Here is a 27137-nt window from a genome sequence, read left to right on the forward strand (position 1 = left end):
ATAGAATGAAATAAAATACTTGATTTGCATGGACAAAACTAAATTCATTTAACTTGAAATAAAATATTTGATTTTTCTTTTCAAATGAAAGTTGTGTAGTTAACTTTGATTTATGGATGGCAGTACTTATTTAAGTACATATCTAAACTCTGCTTTTGCTACTTTTATATTCTCTAACACTTCTTACCACACCAGCTACAGGTTTTCTTTCTGATAAAAATACAAGGAATACTGTTTTAACAGGAAAAAAGGCCATTTCTTCTGTATTCTCCCCACAATTTTTTGACACAATCATGAAAAGTTAAAATTTGTTTTGTAGCTAGGAAGTCTCAGGAGTTAAATGGGGATTTGAAAATCATTGCTCTATTCTCCAATTGACTATGAATTTGTTTTCATTTTTATTTAAATGTATTTGAGTATGTTAGTTGAATAGCCATTGAGGCCAGTGAACTGAACTGAACCATAATGAATGCTTACAATTTAATTATCTTAAATGCCTTATGTTTATATGCAGTAGTTTGGCACGAATTTGATTACATAAATAGTAAAATTGTTCATTTAAAGCAGTGTTAACAAGGAAATAATGGTTGTTAGTTGATGGTTACATTATGGTTAGACTTCACATTCTTAAATATCATTTCCAACTTAAATGATTCTATGATAATAATAGTCATGGACTATTTAGTCATGGACTGAAGAATCATGAAGGTTTTGGTGGTACACAACTTCAGACAATAAGGACAACAAGAACAACAACAACAATAAAAGAAGAAAAATGTGTAGACTTGGAAACTTCTAGAACCACATCCACATGAATATAAAGCTTACATTATAAATGTATGCAACAGTTTACAGTTACCAGCATAATAACAAAAAATCCATTTTAATAATTGTTTTTAGAGTTTATTTTTTGTTTCACAAGTCTGCAATGCTCTCTTTTCAAACAGAGAAGGCATTCTGCTAGTAGAGCCACTACCATGAGCATGTCTGCTGTGAAAGGACTTAAGTCACATTAATTCTACCTCCTTTGACATCAGTGAAAAGAAATAGGTACTTCTGGAATGTATTATTTTGACCCTTTCTGCATGCCTGTTTTCCTGTGGTATGAATTGTATCTAGAATTGCCTATTTTTCTTCACTGCCTATGACAGAAACATGGCTGAATTAAGTTCCTGTTAATGTCCTGATTCCAGTGCTGAACTGCTGAACAAGACGGGAACATTTGATGGCAACACTGTTTACAGTGATTTAAATGGCATTTGTTCAAAGTTATTCGCTCCTGTCTCCTGTCCACCCTTTGAATTGTATTAGACCAGCTACTTTTGTGGCCATGAATTGACCTGGAAAGTTTCCTCAATTTTTCTGAAGAATAAGCCAGAGAAATATTTTATTTTTGTCAGATCAATTCTTCAGTCAGATTCACATCTGTTTTCAGAAACTGTTGAGTAAAGGAATGAGAAGACAAGAAACTTTTTGAGCTGGCATTGTTGCCAGAGAAATAGAAAGTCTCAGCCCAAGTTGAAGAGGTTCGTAGTTATGCAGTCCCTGGGGAGATGAAGGAGTGGTGAATAATTAATCATAAAAATGGCGAGATATGGAATTGAAGATCTTTGCAATTAAGTTATGGTAGTTTATATTGTTTTAAATAATCACTGAATAGTCTTTCAGTATTGCCTGATGCTTACTGAGTGATTTATGGCATATTAGTTCTTGTTGTACAGTCTATTCGCATGGTAAACAGGCTTAATCACATTGATTAAAAAAAAAACAAAAAAACAAAATAGCTATTTTCCAATGTAGAATAGAACTTGACCAGGCTAGATACTATTAGGAAAAGATGAATACACTCATTTAGTAGGTCATGATGAAGCACTTGATGAGTATACTTAAAGATCTTTGCAAAAATAGTCTCTGACCTGTATATGACTATTTTGAGACTCCAGAGGACAGGTGTAGTCCCACAGGATTGAAGGAGGAGAAGCATAATTTATAGACTGGGATATTTTCAGTGAGATCTCCATATTTTTGTTACTGACATTGACGGAGACGGTACAGATTTGAAACCAAAAATTAAGCAAATCTAAGAATTGCAAATTCTGAGTAGAACAAGGTTAGAATTCCTAATAAATGGGATGATCCTATAAATGGGATTCCCTATAAATGGGATGATGTGTAAAACCAGCAGGATAAATCCCTTAAAGGTAAGAACGAAGGTCTACTTTTAGTGGGAAGAAGCATAACAGGGAAAACAGTCACTGAGCCTCAGTTAGACATAAAAGTGTCTGAAGGTTATAATGTATCATGAGAGCCATATAAATGAACTGTGTGATGTAGTTTTGTAGGAGACAAATTTAACTCTTTGCAAAGGCACTGTATGAAATTATTGTTATTACATCTTCATTCACTGCTGTTAAGATCTCAGCTAGAATTTTCTCCCTTTTTGAACGCCGCTGCTCAAGAAAGATATGGAACAACGGAAGAGCGTAGTTGTGACTAACGAGTGGTCTATGACAAAATAGATTAAGATAATTACATCTGATTGCTCTAAAATAGAGAAGGATGTATGGATACATAAAAACAGTTATCCAATATGTCAAAGATTATTCTGAACGAATATAAATATTGCCAAATTAAAGGCTAATAAGGAACAAGGTAGATTTTCTGATCTGAATATTTGGAAAAAAATTTCATCTGACTACAAGACACTCAAATATTGGGAAGAGAGAGTTTGTAAGACTATCAAATTCTCTTACCTAAATATTTTTTAAAATGTTTTAAGTATGTAAATATATTTAAAACTGCACAGTGGTTGGATTAGGCTCAAAGAGTTTTGCATCCTTAGTCATGCTGTAAGTTCCATACAGTGTAGGAGGTGCTTTACCAAGCACAAAGAATGCCTTGAGGTCTAGAAGAAGCTCTGACAAGAATAGCCAAGCTATGTATTTGAATTAAAGATAGGAGGCTGGTACCATTTGGAATTATTCTAACGGTGTTAACAGAGAAACTTGTGGCAGAGAAAATCAAATTCTGGATGTGATCAGCTGGAAGCAATAGCTGAATATGCTCAACAGTATGACAAGGAGAATGTCCAAGGTCTTTAGAATAAACAGTATAGAAATAGTGCAATCAATACAAAATTTAAATGTGGGTTTCACTCTTTAGTGATGAAGTTTATGAGTGAATCCATTATAGTTTGCTTGCCTTCCCACAGATTTTAAGCCAAACCATTTCTTCATTGAAATATCCCAGATTACAATATGGCATCTAATACATTTTATCTGGTATTACTGTGAATACATCTGATAAATGCAATGTCATTATGTTTAACTTCCAAGAATAACTTCGACAGCAAGCTATTTGAAACAAACCATCCTACTTTCAGAACATGAATTAGTTTGCAGTATAACCAGTTATCTTGTAATATAAACCTAATTCTTTCTTCTGTTCCTAGATCCCATGACAGATAACACGTAGAGTTAAAGAAAAAAATAAAAAAGTGATGAGTTTATACAAATGTGGAAAACAGCACAACTAGTGTATGGGGCTTCAGTTTCTTCTTTAAAATGGAATAAGAAAACTTCAGACTTCAGTAACTTCTGAGTGTTTTGGCATTTTCAGATCTGAAAAAGTCACAGAAGTCTCAAATGCATTAAGAGAGGATTTCATAGTACAGAAACCACTTGTGGACAATCTGTAAAAGCTACAATTTAAAAAAAAATTATCTGGGCTCACATCCTTTTAAGCTACAAAGGTGAATCAGACTTAGCCATTGTAATTAAATTTAGTATTTTTAGTATTAGGCTTAATTTTTATTTCTAATTGTGGCAAAATAATAGTTATGCCTTGAAGTTAAGAATTTTTATATGTGCTTGTACACCCATCCGTATGTCTATATATATGTTTGTAAATCTAGTATGCACAACATGTTTATTATTTGCTTCCCTTGTACTGATAGAACCTGACCTTCCTTCTGTTTCCCTCTTTATATACAGTCACGTATATTTTTGTTCTGATATAGTACTTGTAGATAGAGTTCAGATGTGTGGGGGAAAAAGAGGAAAACACTGGGTTGTTACAAGTTTGCCATATACAGTGAGCACAAGAAATGGGGATTTTGGCACAGAGTAAGCTTTTGATTTTTGTTAATGTGTAGTTAAGCAAAAGAGAATTTATGACAGGTTCTAGAGGAGGTTGCAAGGGAGTTTTCCTGTCTTCTATTCTGACATATTTTTATATGACATACATTATACATATCTAAAAAAATACATAAGTTCATGTAGGCATTTCTTGCTAGGTTTTAACGTTTACTTTGGTGTGCACAAAATTTGTGTGCAGTTAAACTGAAGCAGTAGCTGCAGAAAAGAACATCTGGCCCTCTTCAGCAGCAGTATTTTACTCAAAATTGTGTGTAATATCCTGGTTTCAGTCTACTGAGAGACTAACTGATTAGCAGTTGTGTATATTTTAGATTAATTATGTCTTGTGGGCAGTATAGCATATGCTTCAGTATACAGAAGGCTAAATTTAAGAATACAGAATTGCCTCTTGAGAACAAATCAAAGTCACAGCAACCAAGCGATCTTACTCCCATCTGCTGTCAGGAAAGAGCCAAATATAAGCCAATCCAAAATTTAAAGTACTCCCTCATGACTTACCACCATAAATTTTTGCTTTATTATATTACAATTGCCAGCTGTAACCAAAGAGTTTGTACTCAGTGTAGTGATAGATACTATGGAGCTTTTTCACCCTTGGTTATCTTCTCAAGTTAGTACAATTATCTGATAGGGCATGTTGTCTTCCATATTTCTTTTACTTCATTATTCTCTCTTTTTTTTTTTTAATATATGAGAAGAGATATAATAATCTATTCCAGCCACATGCAATTTAAGAGCTGTTATGTTTAATTTATCCTATTTTCTCCTTCTATTTTTCCATGCAAAGTAAGTACTTCTTCTTGAAAAGTTCTAATGGGAACGCTGAACTTCATTTGCACATACATTTTTATAGAACTATTACAAAGAAGATTGAGTAGCTAACTGGTAGCTTATAATTATATGAGCAAATCAATAGATAGTATAAAGGCAATGAAAGATATTTCCTTATTTCTTCAGTTACAGGTTAGCATTTATTTCCATGTAGTGAAAATATGTAGTTAAAAATTAAATAGGGAATTTCTACAAAGACAGTCCCTATTATTCTCTTCTTTCTAGCTTAACCATGTTTACCACTCTCAAAACCTGTGTTTATAGCATAGCTGATTTCAACAGAAGTAATACTTGTGGCTACAAGTATTCCTATGGGAATCTGTAGTATGACAAGTCAGAGGTCCATGCATATTTTTATTTTTCTGCCTGCAAACTTGGTTATCCTAAGGGCCTATTCCAACCTGAATGATTTTAAATGGCTCTCTGAACATTGTGTTTGTTTATTGTCTAGCTATGATTATTAAATTATTTCAGCTAATTAGCCACACACTGGCTGAAAGATGTCTTTGAAAGTCTAATCTATAGGATGCCAGGGTAGGAAGGGGCTTGTTGGGCTGCTTGTCTTTGCAGATCCCAGAATCTACCTGAACCTGAATATAGAGATTAAACATTATCTTTATCCTCAGGAAATCTTCTTGGATTCCCTGCAGGTCACAGTCAGTAGCTTTCTGAAGCTGCCATCAGGTGAATGAAAGTATGCACTTACTGAGCCATTACCTGGTCAAATATCCAGAGAAGAGAAGCAGTGCCAATATTTGTCAAGAGCTTTTGCTTGTTGACATCAGACTTTTCTACTGCACGCAAAGCGAATGTACTTGGTTTTTAATTTTCTCCTCTGTGCTGTAATCTCTAGAAAGAAAGAAGCTTTTCAAGACTGTGCTGTCCTTATTAAAGTCTTGCTTTACTTAAGTAATAAACTACCTTTTCATAAACAATGCTGCTTTGTAAGAAATTCTAATTCTGAATATGTTTTGCTGAACTGACAGCTCCCTCTGGACTCAGAGCCCTGCATGTCACACAGAAGCCCTGCTGCAGTGCTTCCTGCATCACATCACTCTTTGTAGCCTGACATGAGGACTCCTCCAGGGTAACACGGCAATATCTCTGCTAACAGATGGGCTTTCAGTGCTTGCTTGCTGGGTGCTATTGCCCAGCAGACACAAATGAAATACCTGAGCATCACCAACTTCTTGGCTAATATATACTCTCTAAAAGTTTTCTCAAAGAACTTCTGTTAATCAACCTAAATTTGCCAGGCAGCTTTTAGGCACAAAGGAGGCAGAGGAATTCTTAATTTTCACACAGACACTTCCTCTCCCCTCTGTTGCTTTGTTCCAGATTGTGCTGAAACATCTTGCCTTCCTAGAAAGTTGCAAGGCTTGATAATTGGTTTGTCACTTGGTGTCAAGTGTCTCTTTATCAGTATTTCCACTTATAATAATAATTCACAGGTAGTGATAGTATTTTGTATGAGCTCTGCATTATAATACTGTTAGATAATATAAAGAGATCTCATTGAGTTCCACTTAGTATGTCAAGTAATTTTGTTTGGGAGAATATCATCCATCATCAATGCTACCTTCTCTTTCCTGAACTTATTAAATTAGCCTAATTCATAGACAGTACCAGAAGCATATTGCTGATATTATTCTGAAATCAGCTTATTTCTGAGCCTGAGTAGTAAATAACATGCATACCTACTATTTATACTATTTACAGTGTTATCCCATATCAAATAACACAATTTTTTATAATAGCAGGCATGAGAAACCAGTCATAGTGCTATATGAAGTCTCTTATTTAATAATTACCAGAAAGGAGCCATATGAAATCTCTAAACCAGAAAACAGGACTTTTTACAAGTCCTTATCAGGGCATTTTAGGATGTGACACTAAAATATGTTGTTTGGTTACATCATGTCACATGAAGTATCTTTCCTGTAAGAAGAATTGGTGGATTTGTTGTACTGTAATATGGCAGCTTTCTGGAAGTCCAACCAGTTACTAAATGTCTTGTATGCTTTTCTAGGCCACTACTTGATATGAGACTTTAAGGAACTCATTTGCTCTTCCTTCCTCTTCCCTCTTACTGCATTTTATTGTGTTTGAGAGTTCTGGTTTTGGTCTAGTAGAAATTTAATTCCAGCTTTATTTTATGCCGAGGTACACACAAATTTAATTTCTGCAAGCCCTATTCTCAGGGCAGAGTTCATTTGCTGTTTTTTCGTATGCTGCTGTCAGATAACTATGGATAGAGACCAGGTTTCTGATCTGCTTCATACAGTGGAACAGTGATCAGCATTTGGCAGGAAGAAAGCAAGCACTTTCCCTGTGCAGAGATAACCTCGCAGCTGCCTGCCCTCAGAGCAGATATTGCTGAGGAGGGCTTTTCTTTTGCTTGGATTCTTTTTGGCTTAATCAATTGTTCTATGTCTGGATACAGTTCTGTTTGATTTAATGTTGAAAACTTGAATTCAAGCATCAAGAATATTTTCAATACCAGTTTCCTATGACCAGACTATGAAAATCCAAGTATAAAACCCTTTACCATACTGCTATTCCAATCACCTCTGGCTCACAAGAGCTGTTAGAGGCTTCCTCCTGCTAGTCTTTACAAAATGGGATGAAAAACTGGTTTGTGCAGAGGCACAAGTACCGCTTCACCAAACTCTGAAAATAGCAACTTGCCTGCCTCCCTCATCTGTAGCACAGTAGGGGCAAGCTCTGCAATTACATTAATGACTGAAGGGATGATCAAACAGCACTGCTCACCGTAAGGGGTCTTGTAAAGAAAGGTCTATAAGGATGTTGCAGACTTTTATGAGGTAGACACTACAGTGGTCCCAGGATACTTGTTTGTTGGCAGATACGTGGTCAGCACCTACATACACCTACACAGACACCCAATGTCAGATAAGACTGAAAATCCAAGTTCCCCCATATTTATTATACAGCCTAGTGTCCTATCTTCTATCCCTAACTTAGAAATGGCAGAATGCAAATGCTTTGAAATGCTAACTGAGGGAAGGGTTGAACATTGGCAAGCCATCTTGGCCATAGGCTTTTATTTCAGTCGCTTGAGTCATTCCTGGCTAGGTTTTCCAAGTCTCAGTAAATACATTGGACGCTGGTACATGCGCCTATTGCTGCCTACACTTTTATCCATCTGTTATCGTGGCACAATTCCTGCTTAGAAGTTGGTTGGGCCATTATACTTATGTTCAGATGCCAAGTGAATGTGGGTTTAGACAGTTACAAAAGCTCTTCTACAAGATAGCTTTGCTTTAAGATAGAATTGCCACACCAATGCCGCATGCTTCCTTACCTTGTGACATCTGTTGACGCTAAAATGCCAAGAAAAATACCTGCGCACCTATACAGTGGAATACCCTTGCTGATAAATATTGACAAATTGTATTGCCAGTATTTTGCAGTGGTACTTCATGAGGTCATATCCTTTTCTAAATACAGAATTGCCTTCTTGTTTTTAAAGCAGTTTTATAACCTAAAATGTCAGCCATTTCAGTGTCCCCTGTAAATCTTATGCAAGCATATTTCCAAGAACGAGGAAAAGGCTGTGAATAGCAGTGTAGTTACTGATATATGTTACATGAAAGCATTCTTTTCTAGCCAGTTCTGAAGAGCATGACTGATATCTGCAGCTCCACTTGCAGAAAAAAAAACTCACCACATTTCCACCTAGGTTCAGTAGCTATACTAATTAAGCAGTAGATAATTGATAACTAAGACTTATTACTACTGCTCATCAACATACAGTTGCTTGATTACAGCATCATTTAAAAGCATTATTTTTCATATTAAATGTGATAAACATTGTATCTTTCGTTATTTCTTTACTCAGCCTATTCTTTTACTTGAATAAATTATGTTAAGATATGTTCTAAAACTTGCCCATATATGAACGGAGTTGTAGCAGCTTGACAAACTGCTTGTCAGCTGAACTGTATATCTGACTACAGTTAAATGGCTGCAAAGCAGTCAGCATCAGCTGTTAATTACCTAATGTCAACTGAGCAGCCTTAACTGGTGATAAGACAACCTTAATGGTAACAAATGTTACGTAAAATAAACACTACAAATGTACTACATGTTTTAAACTTCAGACAGAGTGGAAATGAGCATTTAAACCAGTGGTGTGGCTACATTAGAAACAGTCACAGTAACTTCATTGCCTATGCTTTTATTCTCACCTCATCCTCATTTCAAGTTAAAAAGCATTAGCCTAAGTAAAGGTAGAAGTAGTGTACCCACAATAAACTAATGTGTTTTAATTTGCAGTGGAAGGACTGAAAATGTGCATGCTGATAGTTACATGACCTTATCTACCAAGTGCTTGTTTTCTAAGGACCACATCGTCACTGTGCTCACTCATATGAATCCTTGTATGTAGACATACAAATACTTGTAGGAGCTTCCTTGTGGGAATGACTTTCTCCAGTATATGATGTTTCCATCAAATTTTTCACTACTTCTTAATAAATAGGATTTGAAGAGGAAAAGTAGCTATTTGCTACACCAAAGATGAATAAGATCTTTGAGACAGCATTTTAGATCTGCCACATAACTTCTGTGTAATGATATTTTGCTTCTTAACATTATTATGAATTTTATTTGATAATAAGAAAGTTTGAAATGAAAGGCTGTAAAACAGAGGATAGATATATTTTAAAGCAAAGTTCATTTGAGAAATGGAACGAACCTGTGACGTAAGATCAGTTTTTAATTTTCTCTTCCTCAGGCTCGCTGTATCTCTTGAGACTGGGTGGGATGCAGTTAATGATTGCTATCTCTAAATTTAGTTCCCTACAAGTAGGTATCTGGCTTCATGTTACAGTAAGTGGAGATCCAGTCAATACAGTTAATGGAGTCTAGAAAAGGAAATGACCTAGAAGAGTCCCACTAAAATTCTTGTTAGTATGATTTTTTAATAATGTGGATTCAGAAAACTAACCTAGGTACCTACTACCATTTCAAGCATTTTACTTTATGATTTTTTCCTTTGGCTTGCAATCCAGAAGGCGCAGGTCATATCTTCCAGCTTCTTGTTGGTGTCTTGAACTCCGCAGAGTATTTAAAATGGTTAGACAGAGATGAGGCAGGATATAGTAAGGCATTGAAAGTGGCTGTGACTCCAAGGTTCAAGCAAGATTATGCCACCCTTAACAGACAGAAAAAGCAACACCAATATGCACAAACAAAATTGATGTATCCCAGTCTAATATCTAGTTCCTGTCTTTCTTTCTATCATGGTTGTAGGTAGGGTTTGAGATTGATTACAAGGCCCTTATAGTTTGGAGGATGTTTATGTATGCTCTGAAGCAAAAAGTCTTCCCAAAGTGGAAGGTGATAATCTTGTATTTCTTTGCTTATGTTTTGTTTGTTGTTGATATTCTAAGAATGTGAAGAAATCACACTATTGTTATTTATTACAGGTCATTTTCCTCCCAGAAAGTAAGCACACAAATGAAGCTATGTTTCTTTGTAGGAACATGCACATTTTCAATCCTGTTGCTGCTGTTTGTCAGTTAATCTCTGAGCACTACAAAAAGATTACTTAAGTGTCCCATTGGTTTGCAGTTTCTGTCCATGTTAAACAATCATGTCTGTGCACATTGACTGTCACTTTAGACATGTGAGACTTCATCAGTGTCTTTTCAACAGCCTTTGGGAAATCGAAATTCTTATCTCTGCTTTCACTGTTTTCTTCCTCTTAGATTCTGTGCATGTCAGTGAGAGACTGTCTAAGGATTTTACCTTTAATAAAAATGTTACTGAATTAAATTAACAGCTTAAATAAAAATCAAATAAGTTCTCTAGAGTGGAAGTGAGTTAGTGTTTTCTGAATGCTGGCTGAATGAGAAAGGAAGATTATGTCGTGGCAATAATTTTAAAACTATTCCATATCCACAAAAGCATTTCAACCTTCAGACATGACTGAAAACATTAGAGAAAAGTTCTTGCTGGAAGTGGGTAGGGAGTCTTTTTTTATTATTATCCTGTTCTCTTGACATTTGTGAAATATTGGCAGGTCAGAGATGCTGGAACTCAACAGAGTGTAAAACAGTTTCACATTTCTCCTGATACCAACCAAGGTTGATTCTTCATAGTTCTGTGAAGTCCATTTGTATTCTGCGGTTGATTACTTAAATTTATATTCTGACTTGCATAAATAATTAACATTGTAAAACATTAATTCAAAATATATATTTACATTCAAAAATTAAATATAACTCTTTGATACCTCTGATGTCTCTATATCTTTTTTCTAAATCTCTGAATATCGTGATATGATGGATTTGCACCCCAGGATATGCCCGTAATGGATAAATCTGAGAGCGCTTTTTTGACCAAAGTTTTTATCTAAGCTGATATGCTTTTCAAGTAATTCTCGATAGGGAGAACAAGCACTTTGAAATGGAAAAAAATCCTTCATTCAAAATCTCACTGAGATATTTTCTGACATAGGTTTATAAAAACTGAACTGATGAATATTCTTGTTCATTGTTACCCTTGAGCTGTTTTCAAAGCATATTAGCTCAAGAAAATCCATCCTGAAGCTAAGTTACTTTCCAAGCACTCTTTTTGTGTGCTTGTATGGAGCTTTTGAATCTGAGTCTGCAAGAAAGGCTCCAAGATATTACATTCTACTGTTGAACAAGGGAGAAGAAACCACACTAATTTCATTAAAATCTAACTTCTAAAACAACAATCCATTTCAAAATTTAAACATAACTTGATAATTTAGAGAAAGTACAGATAGATGGAATTATTAGTGGAAAATGCATTGTGTTGAGTATTTCTCTCTTTTGGAACATAAAAAATGAAGAAGAATAAAGATACCTCAATCAACCATTTATTTATTTGTTTGTTTGTTTGTTTGTTTGTTTATCTATTACCCACCCTACGATTTTGTTGGTGTCAATGAATAAATAGTTTCTGATCAAACATTTAAATGATTCAGGAGGGAACATGTCACAGAGTGACTCAAGCAGCATGCATCTCCATGAATAGGGCATGATTCCACTGATGTGCTTTAAAAGAACCTTAGATCTAACTTAGCTCATGCAAAAGTTAACGAAGAAAAGTTTATTCATTCCCAAGAGATTTCCTCTGACCTTATCTGAAGAACAAAAAAAAATGTGTGGATTACTCTTTCAAGCTTCATTAAAAGCATTTCAGTAGATGGCTAAAACAGTGAAATCCTTTTTCTGTCAGCCGCTTTCCAAAGGGCCAAGAAAATGCAAAATCCTTACGCTTGTCTGGGCAATAACAAAGGAGATGATGAACATTAATCTCTCCCTAGAATACAGTAATTTCTTCGGAGTGTTTCCTATTGAAGCTTAGGGTTCTGTTCCTATTAATTACTCAGAAATTGCATTTTGTGGCATGTCAATAGAGTAGACTCAGATTCAATGCAGTTTGGGTACCAAGCTGTTCTAAAAAATTTGTACTCACACTTTATATTTGCTAAAGTGCACCTTTGATTATGGACAATAGAAACATTACCAGTGTCTGTCATTTTTGCTACAGGAACATAAGAGTTTAGTTCTTATTTCTGATGGGACATACACAATTGTCATTTTGTTATGTAAAGGAGAGGTCAAAAAATGTATTTGTCCAAGAATTTGCAGTGATCATTGTTTCATGAGTACTAGAAAAACAGTAGCATGTACAAAAATTTAGTATATACAAGAGGGATCAAGTATATACATGAGGGATCAAATCCCCATCCAAACTGACCTTGAACACTTCAGGAATGGGCATCCACAATATCTTTGAGCAAACTGTTCCAGTGAATTGTCATCCTCTGAGTAAAGTATTTCCTCCTAACATCTAACATAAATCTCCCCTCTTTTAGTTTAAAGCCACTCCTCCTTGTCCTGTCGCTATTAGATCATGCAAAAAGTTGCTCTCCCTCCTGCTTGTAAGCTCCCTTCAAGTACTGGAGGGCTGCAGTGAGGTCCCCCCAGAGCCTTCTCCAGGCTGAAAAAGTCCAACTCCGTCAGCCTTTCTTCAAAAGAGAGGTGCTTCAGTCCTCTGATCATCTTTGTGGCTCTCCTCTGGACCCACTCCAACAGCTCTGCGTCTTTCGTGCTGGAGGTACCAGGTCTGGATGCAGTACTCCCGATGGGGTCTCATGATGGCAGAATAGAGGGGGACAGTCACCTCTCTTGCCTTGCTGGACACCTGATTAGAGAACCTCACCCCTTTATTTGTGGATTTGACCATGGAGACTTGTCCATAAAGAAGATTCAAGGCAAAAACAATTTAATTTGTGTCTGTTTTGAGATAAAATATATTAAAAAAAAGGCTCTGCAGAAAATGTACTTAAAGTCTACTTTTCTCCCTTAAAAATGTTTTAAGACTGTGCTGTACCTAATTTTAAGACAGATAAATGAGACAATGACTTGTGTTCTTGAAGCAAATGCTTCTTTTCACATACTGTGAAAGTAATTTAGAGTAACTAAATTTGTTTAGATGTTTAAAGACAGGTGAATTTAGTGCCAGATTAATATCTGTTCTGACTCTTTTACTTGAGATTGTGTTTATCCACTTGAAGAAGGAGATGCAGATTTATAGTTCTAAAGCATTTAATTTCTCTTTGGATTTCCCAGAAGAGAGAGTTGTCATTCACATTTCTTTATTCTACTACCTTTTCTATTCAATACCAAAATGTATTCTGCTGGTATAACTGTTTAAGAATTTAGGTAATTCCAATTTAGAGTGGATAAAAATAGTAAAAGTTGCTTTTCCATAAAGGTTGGGTGGCTTTTGTAGGGAATATTCACAGCCTGCAAACCCAGAAAGTTGAAATTTGCATGTAAACACACACATATACATAAATAGAAAGCATTTCAGACTTGTCTTCAGCCATTATTGTCTGAGAAAATCTAATTGATTTCAGTTACTGCATTCTATATTCAAGGAACAGTTATTGTTCCTTGTGAATTTTAAATAATGTTATTGTTCACAGGCAGTATACAGGAAACTATTTCATTAATTTATAGCATACTCTGTGAATCTTCATTTTAATTGGTCTGTTTAGGATGAACTTTAACAGTGCTACATTAAATGATTCTTCAGCAGTTTTATGGAAACACATAATTTCAAACTACTAATCATTATTTATTGACATTCTTTCCAAAAGTAATTACTGAAACACATTTAAATACATCAGTAGTTTGTGAAAGTGACCATAGTAACTGCAGGTTTTTTGTTCTAAATGTGTATTGTTTAAGTCAGTGAATGCTCATAGCACACCAAGTTCAGATACTGTTTTTCAGCTAGAGATCTTTTTCTATGGAAACCATCACTGTATTCCGGTATTTTTGGAAAATTATCTGGAGTTCTTATAAATTTTTTCTTTGGCCCTGTTACTTTGAATGACTATGCTCTACTTGTGTAGAATAATAATAATAAAAAGTCATACACATGAAAAAAACCCCACAAAAGCAAACAAAAAAAACCAACATAATAAAAACATTAGTATGAGTTGTATTCCTGGATGAGAAGTCTTCATTATATTCTTACCTAATGCTTTCAAGGAATACCATAAAAAACAGGAACTTGCAACATTCATCACTAAATTTTTTGACACATTTCCTTTTCCCTTATTTCTCTTCTCCATCAAAATACGAAGTTGAATTTCCTAAAAATTATTGTGAGCAGGTAGGAGAAGGAAATATAGATATTGATCTAGAGGTCAGCTTCTGGATTGTGTTTGGCATATCAGATGGTCTAAAATGTATTATAACTTCTCCAATTTCACGTTGATTATTCCACAAAATGCAGTACTGGACTGCTGTTTACTCTTACAAGACTTCCAAATTAAAGTCTGGGCACAACTTTGACATCCTGAGATGAGCAGGCTGTCGTAATGCAATACATGATCATCCCTGTAGGATAGAAAGGTAGAGTGCAAAGAAAAGAGGGATCTTCTAGAAAAGATAAATCAGGACTACAGAAACAGTAGAATTTATAATAAATGGACTAGATCAGAAGAAAAGACTAAATAGGAGGGAGGTAAATACTATTTATTCTCACCTCATCAGCTGCTGCATTAGATTCTCTGTTTTATTTTGCATCTGAACTTTGTAAATTAGCCTTATGTTTACATTCATTTGACATGACATTTGCAAAAACTCACAAAGGGCCCATTTTTTTCTGATGACACTTGTAAATCTCACCGTGTAAATATGAGATTAAAGTCAGATATTGGTTATCTATCTATCTAGTAGCACTGTGCAAAGAGTTATAAACTGTCACCCTTGAATGCTGATATAATTTATACTTGTAAGGATTATTTTGAAAGACAAACTTATAATGCATTCTTGTTACACAGATTCTGATGTGACGAGAAAATATCCCAAACTTAATTTGTTCTGGTGAAAATAGTCAGACTGTAATGAGAAAAGAAGATAGCATAAAAACATACCAATTCTCTGACCTTCCTAAAATGCAATCTCACTGTTGTCCTCAAAGGCCATTTTCCAGGTTCCCTATGACTACTTCATTTTACAGTGCTTTTTCACATGCTCCCTTAGCAATCTCTTAGTATCTCATTAGACACTTCCACACTTATATTAATCTAGAGTGATTGCACACTTTTTTTTTTTCCCCCACAGGAAAACATTTTACAAATATTTGATGCCTTTCAATAATGGAAGATGAGGACACACTCCAGCTAATCACAGAGAATTTCATCCATGTAGAACCAATCTGCATCAGGTGGTTTTGGGCAACAGAGAAAACTGCCTTCACATTGTTGGGTGTCATTTAAGTAAAGCTGCCTGAGTTTGAAGTACTGCATGATTTTCAATGGAGCTTTTAATGGTTTCTAAGGTTTTCATCAAATCCTTTATTTATTTATAATCTTTTTCTTTGGCCAGAGTAGGATTTATATAATTATCTCTAAGATTCACTCAGTGAATTTATTTCCTGGCAGATTGCACAAAAAACTCTATAATGTGTGCCCATTTTAGATAGTCTTTTTGACAGAATTGATTCATTTTCCAATCTACTGATTAATACTGATTTGTAATAAGATTAAGATTAAGCTCTTAAAATTATTTTCAGACATCAACTGAAAACTGAATGCTCTGGGAGGTAGAAAGCTTTTACAACACACTCACCAAGACAAGTTCTTTAAAATCAGACTAGCAAACATACAACTTCCTAAAAACTTCATCAGGTTTTAGAGGGGAAGCTCTAAAAACAGATTACCCAGTCCTATAGTTGCATATTTTTCTTTAAGTATATTGTTACCATAGTGACTGCTGTTATATAACATAAATCACTCACTGAAGCATGAAGGCTTAGCAGACAGTACAGCACTCTTTTCCCCTTTTTTGAATCAGTGTTTTTCTAAGCAGGATCTTTATTGATGGAATGAGAGTAAAAGGTGCCATCTATTAGCTGGGAGCGCCCAAGGTCCTCTGGGTTTTGTTCTGCTTCATTCTCCAGCAGCTGAATTTCCATTTCATCTCAGTGATGTTAGTGTGTGAACGTTCATCCTGTCAAATATGCTGTGCTACAGTCAGGCTGCCATGAGTTTTGTAATGATTGCACTTACTGTTTTATTGGTGTTTTTGTTAAACCCTTAGACCACTGCCTACTTACGTTTATACTTGTGCTTGCTAGATCAGTTCATTGGGTTTGTTGGGTTGAATGAGTGAATCCTTTTACATAAAACCAGAAAAAAAATCAGTTCTCCCACTGCTAATTTTCAGATCAATCTATTCTGTCTTTATCTAAATAAGTTTCCTAAAATACTTAATGTTATTGCATGCATGGCTTTGTATTCCTACTGGCATGATCAATATCACTAATGAAATGCAGTTCTCTCTCTTTGCTCAGGTACTTTCCTGCTGAGCTTCTCTCAGCCACTCTCACCCTGTCTGTACCTGTGTCCATCATTACTCCATCCCAGGGACAGAATCTGGCATTTACATATGCTGAACTTCAGTTCACTGCTCATTGTCCAGTATTCCAATGTATCTAGATCCTTCTGCAAGGCCTCTCCTTTCTCTAAGGGGTCAGCAGCACCTTACAGTTTAGTATCATCACTGAACTTGCTGGGGATGCTTTCAACTCATGCGTCTAGATCACTAGTAAAAATGTTGAACTGGACTGGCCCTAGCATTGAGCCCTGGGGAGCAGCACTGGTGACAGACTGCCAGCCTGATGTAGCCCTATTCACTATGACCTGTTGAGCTCTGGTGCCCAGTGCAGTGTGAACCTGTTAGTCTTGCTTTTGGACGGCTTATTCAGAAGAATGCTGTGAGGAATGATATGAAAGGCCTTCCTGAAATCCACCACCTTCCTTTTATCAATCAAATGGATGAATTTATCATAGAAGGAGATAAAATTACTAAGGCAGGATGATGAACCCATATTGACTACGCCTGAAGTAACAGAGTGGCAAATATAGTGATGAAATCCATGTTTCAGGTTACTTACACAAGTAGATGAACTAAGATGTAGGTTAAAGTTGAAAACCATGAGATTGAAGCTGTTTTGTCATTTCACATGAAGTTTTCCTTCAGTCAGCAGATATTTTATGTCTTGCTGTTTCTCTAAAATTCAATATTTATTTAACATCTTGCCTATCAAGGCCCAGGAGCAAAACAAATAATTGTTTCTATCTTCTTTTTCTTTGCTATATTTTCTTTACCTGAATAACTGGGCTATGAGCTAGACTTTTTGTCTCTATTAAAATATTATTTTGCAACAAACTGTGCTAGAATATTGATTACATTGAGATATTCAGTAGATGTGTTATGTTTTTCTCATTTTTTCTGTACATTCCTAAAACTCTACCCACTCTTCATGGTGTCTCTTTTTAAGCTTTGGTAGTCTGCCCTTAACATTGAAATATGGTGAGATTAGAAATGAGGGAAGTAACAACATCTTCATGTTTGCCATTCACATTTCAGTAACAAATCAGTCAGCAGTAAAATCTCCCAAACCAGCTCTCTAATAATGAATTTTGTGAATCTAGCTAGGAACATGGGATTCTAGTTTAAATTCCAAAAAACTACTATGGAATGAAAAGTCAATTGAATTATTTGCATGATTATTTTTTTCTACAATTTTATTTAAAAGCTTTTGTATTGGAGTTACTGCTCTATTTTTATTTATTTATTTATTTATTTACTGTATTCAAAGCGGAAAATATAAATTAATACTGCAAATATCTGAAGTAAGTACGGTTGAAATTCAAACTTTTAAAAAGAATATACTTAGTTGCCATTGTAGAATAATTGGAATAATTGAATCAGAGTGCCATCTATAAATAAAAGGAAGTATTTCTGAAATATCTGATACGTATTAAATGCAGATTATTGAAGGGCATCATTGTAACTGCTTTGATGTACAAAAATTCACTGTGCACTCTGGAAACTGCTTCCAGTTCTACCCTTGAAGACAGATGTGAACTTTCCACTTCATTGCCTAGAGATGGTTTTTTGAAAAGAGCCCCATAAATGGTTCATTTTACAGTCGCGCTGTATATTATTTTAGCGTCAAAGGCTTGGGAGTTGATTACACAAACTATTATACAGATATGAGGACTTTTGTTATCTTTTAGAATGAAACTAGAATTCACTGTTCCTTAGATCTGGAACTACGGTTTCTATAATACTCTCTTCATACATTTCTGTCTGTAATTCTCCATAACTTGCATTTAGAAAGGCTCCTGCTTTCTGTGATTATTTACAATTTGTGCTGATAAACAGAAAAAAATGAATTTTTATTGAAGCAAATGCCTATTTTACAGGAGGTTACTTTTTTCCTTTTTTTTTGAAAAAAAAACCAAATAAAAAACTAAGGAAAATAAGCTTGCTGATAAATGGCATTTTTTAAAATTTACATTTAGAATGTGAATGAGAATCCTTAATTTGAGATATGTAGGTTAATAAAAAATAAATGTAATTTTCAATTTTAATGAAATGTTTCTTTGTTTCTTCAAATACTATAAAAATCCGTGTAAAAATTTTGTTTACATGAAATAATGGAGTCAGTATCTGGATAAGACCCTCTCTTTAATTTCATCACCTGAATTTTATTGGCTGAATTTGGATTGCTATAACCAAAGAAGAGAGATTATCACATAAGGCTTCCTTTTTAGATTTGGATTGTTTATTATTTTTTAGCAGTCCAAACTTGTCTTTATCTCTTATCTTTAATATTTCTGTTGAGAGTTAGCAGTACATTAATTTTGGGAAGGCTTACATAATTTTAGATTATTTGGATTATATAATATGGATTATAATTGTACCCATGGTGTCTCTTGAAAGTAAGATGAATCTTATTGTATATGATTGTTGAAGTATATAGGATTTATTTGCATATTAAAAGCCCAAAAAGCATCTGCTTTTAGTTACACTGTAGCATCACAGTATGTTTGGCTTTTAAACAGATTGCATTTCTATTAAAAAAATATTGAAAAGAAGTTGTAATGAATGTTAGTTTGAAGTTTTTCAATAAAAATATTTTAATCTTTCATGTAGATATCCAGTAGTATAATTTGGCAAATTACAAAAATGCACAGCATGCTCCCCTTTTTTGAGTTAGTTACAATTCTTGACAGGATTATCTTGCTGACTAAATTGCATATTCCTTTTAAAGACAATCTTATGCTGGACTGGTGCTCTCTTACCTGGGAATATTCTGTTTCCCTGACTATGAATTATTCTCCAGACTTTTTGCTTGCTTTCTTCTTTGCCTTTTCCCTTCATTTTCAAAATCTTCAGGCACTGAAAGGATGCATGTATCAGTTATATGAGATAATGAACAAATACTAGGCAAGAATCAGTACCAAATGATAAGCTCTCTGAATGATAAAGCCAACGTTAAACACAACTGAGGAAATAGATACATTCATACTATAGTTCTGATTAAGGAGAGATTGAAACAGATGAGATGTGATGGAAAATAAGTCAGTGGAAGTGTCTTCAGGTCTTTCAGAAATTTAAGTATCAGATTACAGAATTAGGAACTTTTGTTAAGCTATCAGTTTAAAGTTTATCTTTGCATGTTATTGTGAGCTGTCTGCACACCTCAAAGTCATCCTTGTAGTGAAGTTCATCTGGAACTCTGTGCTGCAGGCTTTCTCCCCTGATTAGGAATATTAGGGCATTTGCTAGCCCTTCAATGGTGTTTGTATCTGGAAATAATGTTCCATAGCCTAGGGAGGGAATGCTGTAGCCAGGGTCAAAACTTTAGCTCCTCAGTTACGTGTTAAAAGTTAAGTACCTGAGATAAGACCAGATAGAGCTAGGAGTTCCAAAAGCCTTCCATTGCTCGAACATTTCCATCTTTCTCTGTAGCATTTCATTTAAAGGATTGATCTGTCACCTCCATTGCATAAAATATCATGAAGATCCGTCTTTGTAAAAAATCCTATTCATGCAATAGTAAACTAAACATGAGCAAAAGGCAGATATCTCTCAAGCTATCTTAGCAGTGATTATTTTTTATGCAAAACATATTGCTGAAATGAGCTACATGTTAGTTTTAGGATTATCTAGTTTATAAGAGCAAATAAAATGGAAAACATTGACTTTTCAAAGTAATTGTGACTACTGGTTTTCTCTGTATGTCTAGAACTGTAAAAATGTTTTTACAGAGAGCAGTGGATGTGTGTTAGTATGAACAATTAAGGCTGAGATAAGAACATTTTATTTATAGCTTATCATCAGGTACAGATTCCAAGATGTGCTGAAGTTTTGGTTCTCGGCAGCCTGAAAGATTAAGAATAACTCTCTTGTTTGCTACAGAATTCATCCCTTCTTGTTCCATACATGGGACTCAGTTTAGGGGTAACCATTTTTCTCTAGGCTCTTCATAAAAGGTCAACATTGAACATAGGGCTGAATAGTCTGTAAACTCCTTGTGGCATGGTATTGTTTGTTGTTTTAGTACCATCCATGACCCTGGATATTTTGACAATTCAGAACAAATAATAACAAGGATGTATGGGGAATACTCATAATATTCATACTCTCTGCTGATCATTTATGTGACGGTGATTCTGTTGCTAGAACTTGTGGAAAGCAATTATTCTTTGAGACTTAGTTATAATAAAGAGTACAAAAGGGCATGCTAGGCCTACTCAGTGTCTATGTATAGCTGAAAAGGGTAATTGTAACAATTTATATATATATATATGTATATGTAATTATCATCTTCTTATCCTGAAAGTACATACCAATTGACCAATGTTTTTCTTGAGTGGACAGTGAATTATCAAAATAATGTTAAAAACATATGCTGGGATGAACTTAAAAACAAACAAACAAACAAACAAAAAACACTTACATAAATAAATTCGTGTTTGCTTGATTTGCTTCCTGGTTTCCAGAAGTTGCATTAACTTTTAGGGCAGTAGCATGAATGCTTGTAACTGTCTATATATGTTGCTCTACTGAACATGCATACTTTCCTGCCAGAGAATGAGATTGTCGTGCAAGGACAGATGTGATTCCCCTAAGCATCTTGCTGTTCACCACTGCAGACCAAGAGCATACTGTAAATTGCAGATCATTTGAGGAAGTAGATTATCCTTGTGTTGTTGTGTCTCACTTGTTCAAAATGGAGTGGAATATTCAACAGTCCCATTTCTATTAAATAAAATTCCTGAAAAAAAAAACCCATAGATTCATCTGTACTTCTGTGGTAATCTTCTACTGCAGTATTTACAGCTCTCTTTCAAGCATTAACACTTGATATAGGATAAAAAAGAAGAGAGAATTGGTGACAGCAAATCAGCTGCCAAAGTTCCAAGAGTAGTTTTCATTTTTTTGGGGAGTCAAAGCAAAATCATTGGCCGTTAGGAATAACTATGATAGCTCTATTGCTCAATCAAATAGATAATTTTATTTATGATTATGTTTTTAGGGGACATTGTTTGAAACCTTCTAGCTAAAATGTAACTGTTGTGCCAGAATATTAGTTTCTAGCACATTCACAAGATCATAGAATATTTGAGGTTGAAAAGGATACTCAAAAGTCATCATACCTTTTTTTTGTCAGGGTAATAACAATCTAGAGAATAACAAGCTTGGGATGTACCAACACTTTGGAGACATAGATGGACTGTTCAAAATTTTTTTCAAGCATTGAAGGTGTGTCTATTCAAAAGGACAGAGTCCCTGAAAGATTGTTACTAAGCTCTTTTTCTCACATATTTTTCCTCATCTTAACAACCTTTATCTCAGTAAAGTTGAGTATAGGTCTCACAGCTGTGCTACATCAAACTAGGCCTTGCATTATGAGATAGCTGAACTTCTGAGCTTGTCAATTTTACTGTTATTAAAAAAAAAGAGAGATTAAAGCACAAGTTATTTGAACATTACCTTTAATTCTGAAGCCATTTTGACTGCAATATGGATATCCTTTTATCTACACATATGCCAAATATTTTCTTGTTTAGAATTTCTTTGCAGAATTTGACTTAACTCAGTTAACTCAATCCCTACTTTTTACATTCTTTAAGATGTGGATTGCTGTGCTAATCAGGTTGTTTCTCTTTTTTTTTTTTCCTCTTTGTGTGGGGTACTTGATTACTTTTTTTGTTCTTCATAAGTGGCTTGGGAAACTTGCTGTGCATAGCCTGTACAAAGCTGTCATAAAGACCTTGCAAACTCTGTATAAGTCTGTGAAAATAAAAACAAAATCAATTGAAAACAAATATCATAGGTAAAATTGTCTTAAAATTGCAGGACAACTGATTTATATTAGTACTTGTACCAAAGTAAATGTCTATTCATTATGTTGTGTTTCTTTTAAGAAACACAAAAATCTATACATATCAAAGAAGTCAAAGTAACAAAGAAAGAGAAGAAAAACTTGCATAAAAAGAAATGTATTTTAGTAATTGCTTTTTTCTTTTTATTTATTTTAATTAGGTAATTAGTGAGAAAAAGCATACATTTCTTGTCATAACTGTATTCCATTTTTTTATATTAAAACAGTTTTTGATAAAGATTCTGTTTGTCAATGTGGTTATTTTAGATAGCAAAATCAAAAGGAAATTGTTTTTTCAGATATGTACTTCTTCATCCTTTTTTATGTCCTTATACTGGTTTTATGATTTGATTTTAATGAGAGGAGAGGTGAGAAATAATTAGAAATGGATAAAGGTATACTCCATCCATGACAAAATAGTTAGTTGTTCTCCAGATTAAACTAAAGCTTTTGACTTCTGAGGCTGATCAAGAGATGTTCTGTGGGATGCAGTGTTTATTTTCACCTTCTCAAATACATTAAGTATTTTGAGTTGCTTTCAATTAGAAAAAAATTTGGTTTGCCAATTGATATTTGCTAGGAATGCATAGTGTATTGACATATTGCAATGTGAAATCCTTAATTGGCAAGGAGATTGAATGGTTGACTTCTCATCTTAAACGGTATCACACACTATGTGTGGGACAACAGGGGGATCAGGCTCAGCCAGCATGGGTTCATGAAAGGCAGGTCCTGCTTAGCCACCCTGATCTGCTTCTATAATTGAGCAGCTCACCTGGTGGATGACAGAAAGGCTGTTGACATAGTCTATGTAGACTTCTGCAAAGCCTTTGACACATTACACTCCCACAGTATTCTTCCGGGGAGGCTGGTAACCAGTGGCTTTAACAGGTACACTCTTCGCTGGGTAAAGAACTGGCTGAAGGGTCATGCACAGAGAGTGGTGGTGAATCAAGTTAAATCCAGCTGGTGACTGGTCACAAGTGGTGCTCTCCAGTGGTCTGTAGTGAGGCGTGTCCTCTTTAAAATCTTTATTGATGATCTGGGTAAGGGGATTGAGTGCACTCAGTAAGTTTGCAGATGACATCAAGTTGGAAGAAAAAATCAATCTGCCTGAGGGTAGGAAGGCCCATCAGAGGAAACTAGACAGGCTGCATTACTGGGCTAAGGCCAGTGGGATGAAGTTCAACAAGACCTAGTAGTGGGTCCTGCACTTTGGCCATGACAACCCCACACAGTGCTACAGGTCTGGGGCAAAGTGGCTGGAAGACTGTGTGGAAGAAATGGACCTGGGGCTATCGGTCAGCACTCTGCTGATAATGAACCGGAAGTGCGACCAGTTAGCCAAGAAGTCTAATGACTTCCTGACATCAGAAATAATGTTATTAGCAGGACCAGGGAGGTGATCTTCTCCCTGTACTTATCTGATGAGGCCACACCTTGAGTACTGTGTTCAGTTTTGTTTCCCACACTACAAGAATAGCATTGAAACCCTGGAGTATGTCCAGAGAAGGACAATGAAGTTGTTAAGGGTTCTGGAGCACAAATATTATGAGGAGCGGCTGAGGGGCGTGAGATTGTTTAGTCTATAGAAGAGGAGATTCATGGGAGACCTTATCACTCTCTACAACTGCCTTAAGGGAGGCTATGGTAAGGTGAGGGTCGGCCTCTTTTCCCACATAACTAGCAATAGGACTAGAGGAAATGGCCTCAAGTTGTGCCAAGGGATATTCAGGTTAGATATTAGGAAAAATTTATTCTCCGAAAGACTGGCAGTGTGCTCAAAAAGGCTGCCCAGGGAGGTGGTTGAGTCACAGCCCCTGGAGGTGTTCAAGAAATGTTTGGATGTTGTACTAAGGGACATGGTTTAGTGGGGAAATATTGGTGGTAGGTGGACTTTTGGATTGGATGATCTTGTTCTTTTTCAACCTTGGTGATTCTATGATTTTCAACTTAAACACCTTTGACACTGTGGCTACTAAATACAAAGCAAAAGAACTGAAATACTTGAGCCCTTGCATGATATTTGCAAAATAGACCATTGCAGTGAATATCAAATGTATGAAATTCTCAAGATGACGTTTGCTTTTTTTATTAAACTGAATGAAGAGAACTTTGAGAAACAGCTCCTTTGTTCTGTTCAGAAGTATGGGGTTGTTGGGATTATTGAAGACACAGGGAAAGAAGTGAGTATTTACAACATTAATGCACATGTGTATTGCTTGTGATACCAAGAATGTCTACTGACAACTCAGGAACCAAAGGGTGTGAATATTTCTGTAAAGAACTAAGAAAATTTGTTTAGTAAAGATTGCTGAAGGAAGATGATGTCCATTTCTTAAGTCTTAATAAACTTGGGTTGACAGGCTAACTGAAAAGATAGCCTTAGGCAAAATTAGTATTCAGGGCATGAGGTTAACTGAGGAAACGTCAAGTCTAAAACTGAAGCATATGACTTCATGGTACAAAATTTAATTTTACAGAGAACCATTCTGACAGTGAATCAGGAGCTAGAGGGCTGGTGATATAAGAAGATTTTTAAAGGTTCTTTTGTTATCAAATATCCTCATGATCATAAAAACTTAGATTGTATTATAAAGCACATGTCTATAGAACTTTAAGAAAGTAAAGTGAAAAGTAGATGCAAAGATAACAAAAGTCCAAAGAGCAAGGCTCATTAAATCATTGTGTATCTGGACAATTCCAGGTCATCTCACCAACAGTGCTTACATCAGTGTGGCAGGGAGGAATGACTGGTTCTTCCATCTCTTGGCAAACATTACACTAAACATTATTTGCTAATTCACTCATCATCGGCTGCCTTTGTTCATCTTAATTATCATTATTTTTCTTTTTAAGAAGCTTGTCCTATGATGTGCTTAGTGCTGCTGTGTGTGAATCTAAGAAGGGGAATGTGAATGAGCAGTGAGGAGGTTGCAGATGAAGAGATACTAAATGGGATAAGAGTTAAATGTGTTATGTGTAGAAAAAAAATAGAAACCCTAGAAACTGGATAAATTACCAGGAAATAAATTGAAATTATGTCATGTGAAAATGGTACTATGAAAAGAAGCTGTGTATTGAACGCCTTTTTCTTGATTTTACAAGCTATTTGAATCTAGAATGATTTTGAATTAAAATTGATCTATCATAATTATCTACTCAACTTTATATAGCAATCTTTGAGAAAAGAATAAAATATACAGCAGATCAGTTCTTTTTTCATTATTCTGTTTATAATGAAATTTATTTAGTGTATTTAGGCATTTTAGACTCCTGATAACAGTGCAATCTTAATTTTCATAGATTAAGACAAAATTTGTTTCCACATATATTAATTCTATTTTAAAATTTTAAAAAGTGGTTCACAGCAAACTCTATTACAGCAGATGTTCTTGTTGAGAAATGACCAATGACAATATCCTGGCATCACCAAAAGTGAAGTACTCTCGGTAGGAGACCTACTAGTTCTTTTATTGATATTAAGCCTCTCACAGAAAAAGGCAAGATTTATGAAATCAAAACTAGAGTGGGGAGTCTGATACTTAGAATCCTGTAGTTTAGGCATTCTTTACTGCTACGGTACAGACCTGGATTTTCAGTCTCTGCTTTTGGTGTTACATCATTTATTACTTAATTAATTTGTAATAGAAAATGTGTGTTTCTGGGATATCACACTTCTACCACTTATTCTAACTAGATGCCTCATTTTCTGGGCAAAATTCTAAAATATCCAATAGTATATAATTGATCAGTCATCTATACTGATCAGTAATGCTATTTACATTATTAGCTATTAGAACAATTTTGCGCTGTTTTTCATGTATTTTGTATTCAGTAGGTTGCTAAGTTAACTAAATCAAAGAAATACACCAACTGATTTGGTGAGACAATCCATCATCACAGTAAAAGGAATCAGAAACAAGCACTAAAAGATTTTAAGGTGCGGCACAGACCTTATATTTCATTTGCAAAGTAGAGATTCATTATCTATTATCATATCCAAAAGTTTTGGAGCTTTTTCTTTCTTTTTAGTATTTTTCTGTATTCTGGTACAAAAAAGACAAGGATCTCCTGAACAGAGTCCAGCGGATGGCCACAAAGTTGATAAAGAGACTGGAGCACCAGTCTTATAAGGAAAGGCTGAGTAACCTGGGTCTGTTCAGCCTTGAGAAAAGAAGAATGAGGCTAGACTCTTCAGAAGTGTGCGGCAATAGGACAAGGGAAAATGGCCACAAGCTGAAGCATAGGACGTTCTGCACAAATGTGCATAAGAACTTCTTCACAGTAAGGATGATGGGGCACTGGAACAGGCTGCCCAAAAAGGCTGTGGAGTCTCCTTCTCTAGAGATCCAATATCCACCCGGATGCCTACCTGTG

At 35.2% G+C, this 27137-nt stretch overlaps 1 protein-coding gene across 1 annotated transcript in view; it reads left to right on the top strand.

Annotated features, from left to right (window-relative positions):
* Positions 1 to 27137, top strand: part of LOC104909211 (protein piccolo-like) — a 121309-nt gene that overhangs the window by 52975 nt on the left and 41197 nt on the right. Inside the window, 1 exon segment of the mRNA XM_031552121.1 lies at positions 9748 to 9842. Within this exon segment, the coding sequence (XP_031407981.1) occupies positions 9748 to 9842 (95 nt within the window).

The sequence above is a fragment of the Meleagris gallopavo genome, chromosome 1, assembly GCF_000146605.3.
Source record: "Meleagris gallopavo isolate NT-WF06-2002-E0010 breed Aviagen turkey brand Nicholas breeding stock chromosome 1, Turkey_5.1, whole genome shotgun sequence".
NCBI classification, from domain to species: Eukaryota; Metazoa; Chordata; class Aves; order Galliformes; family Phasianidae; genus Meleagris; species Meleagris gallopavo.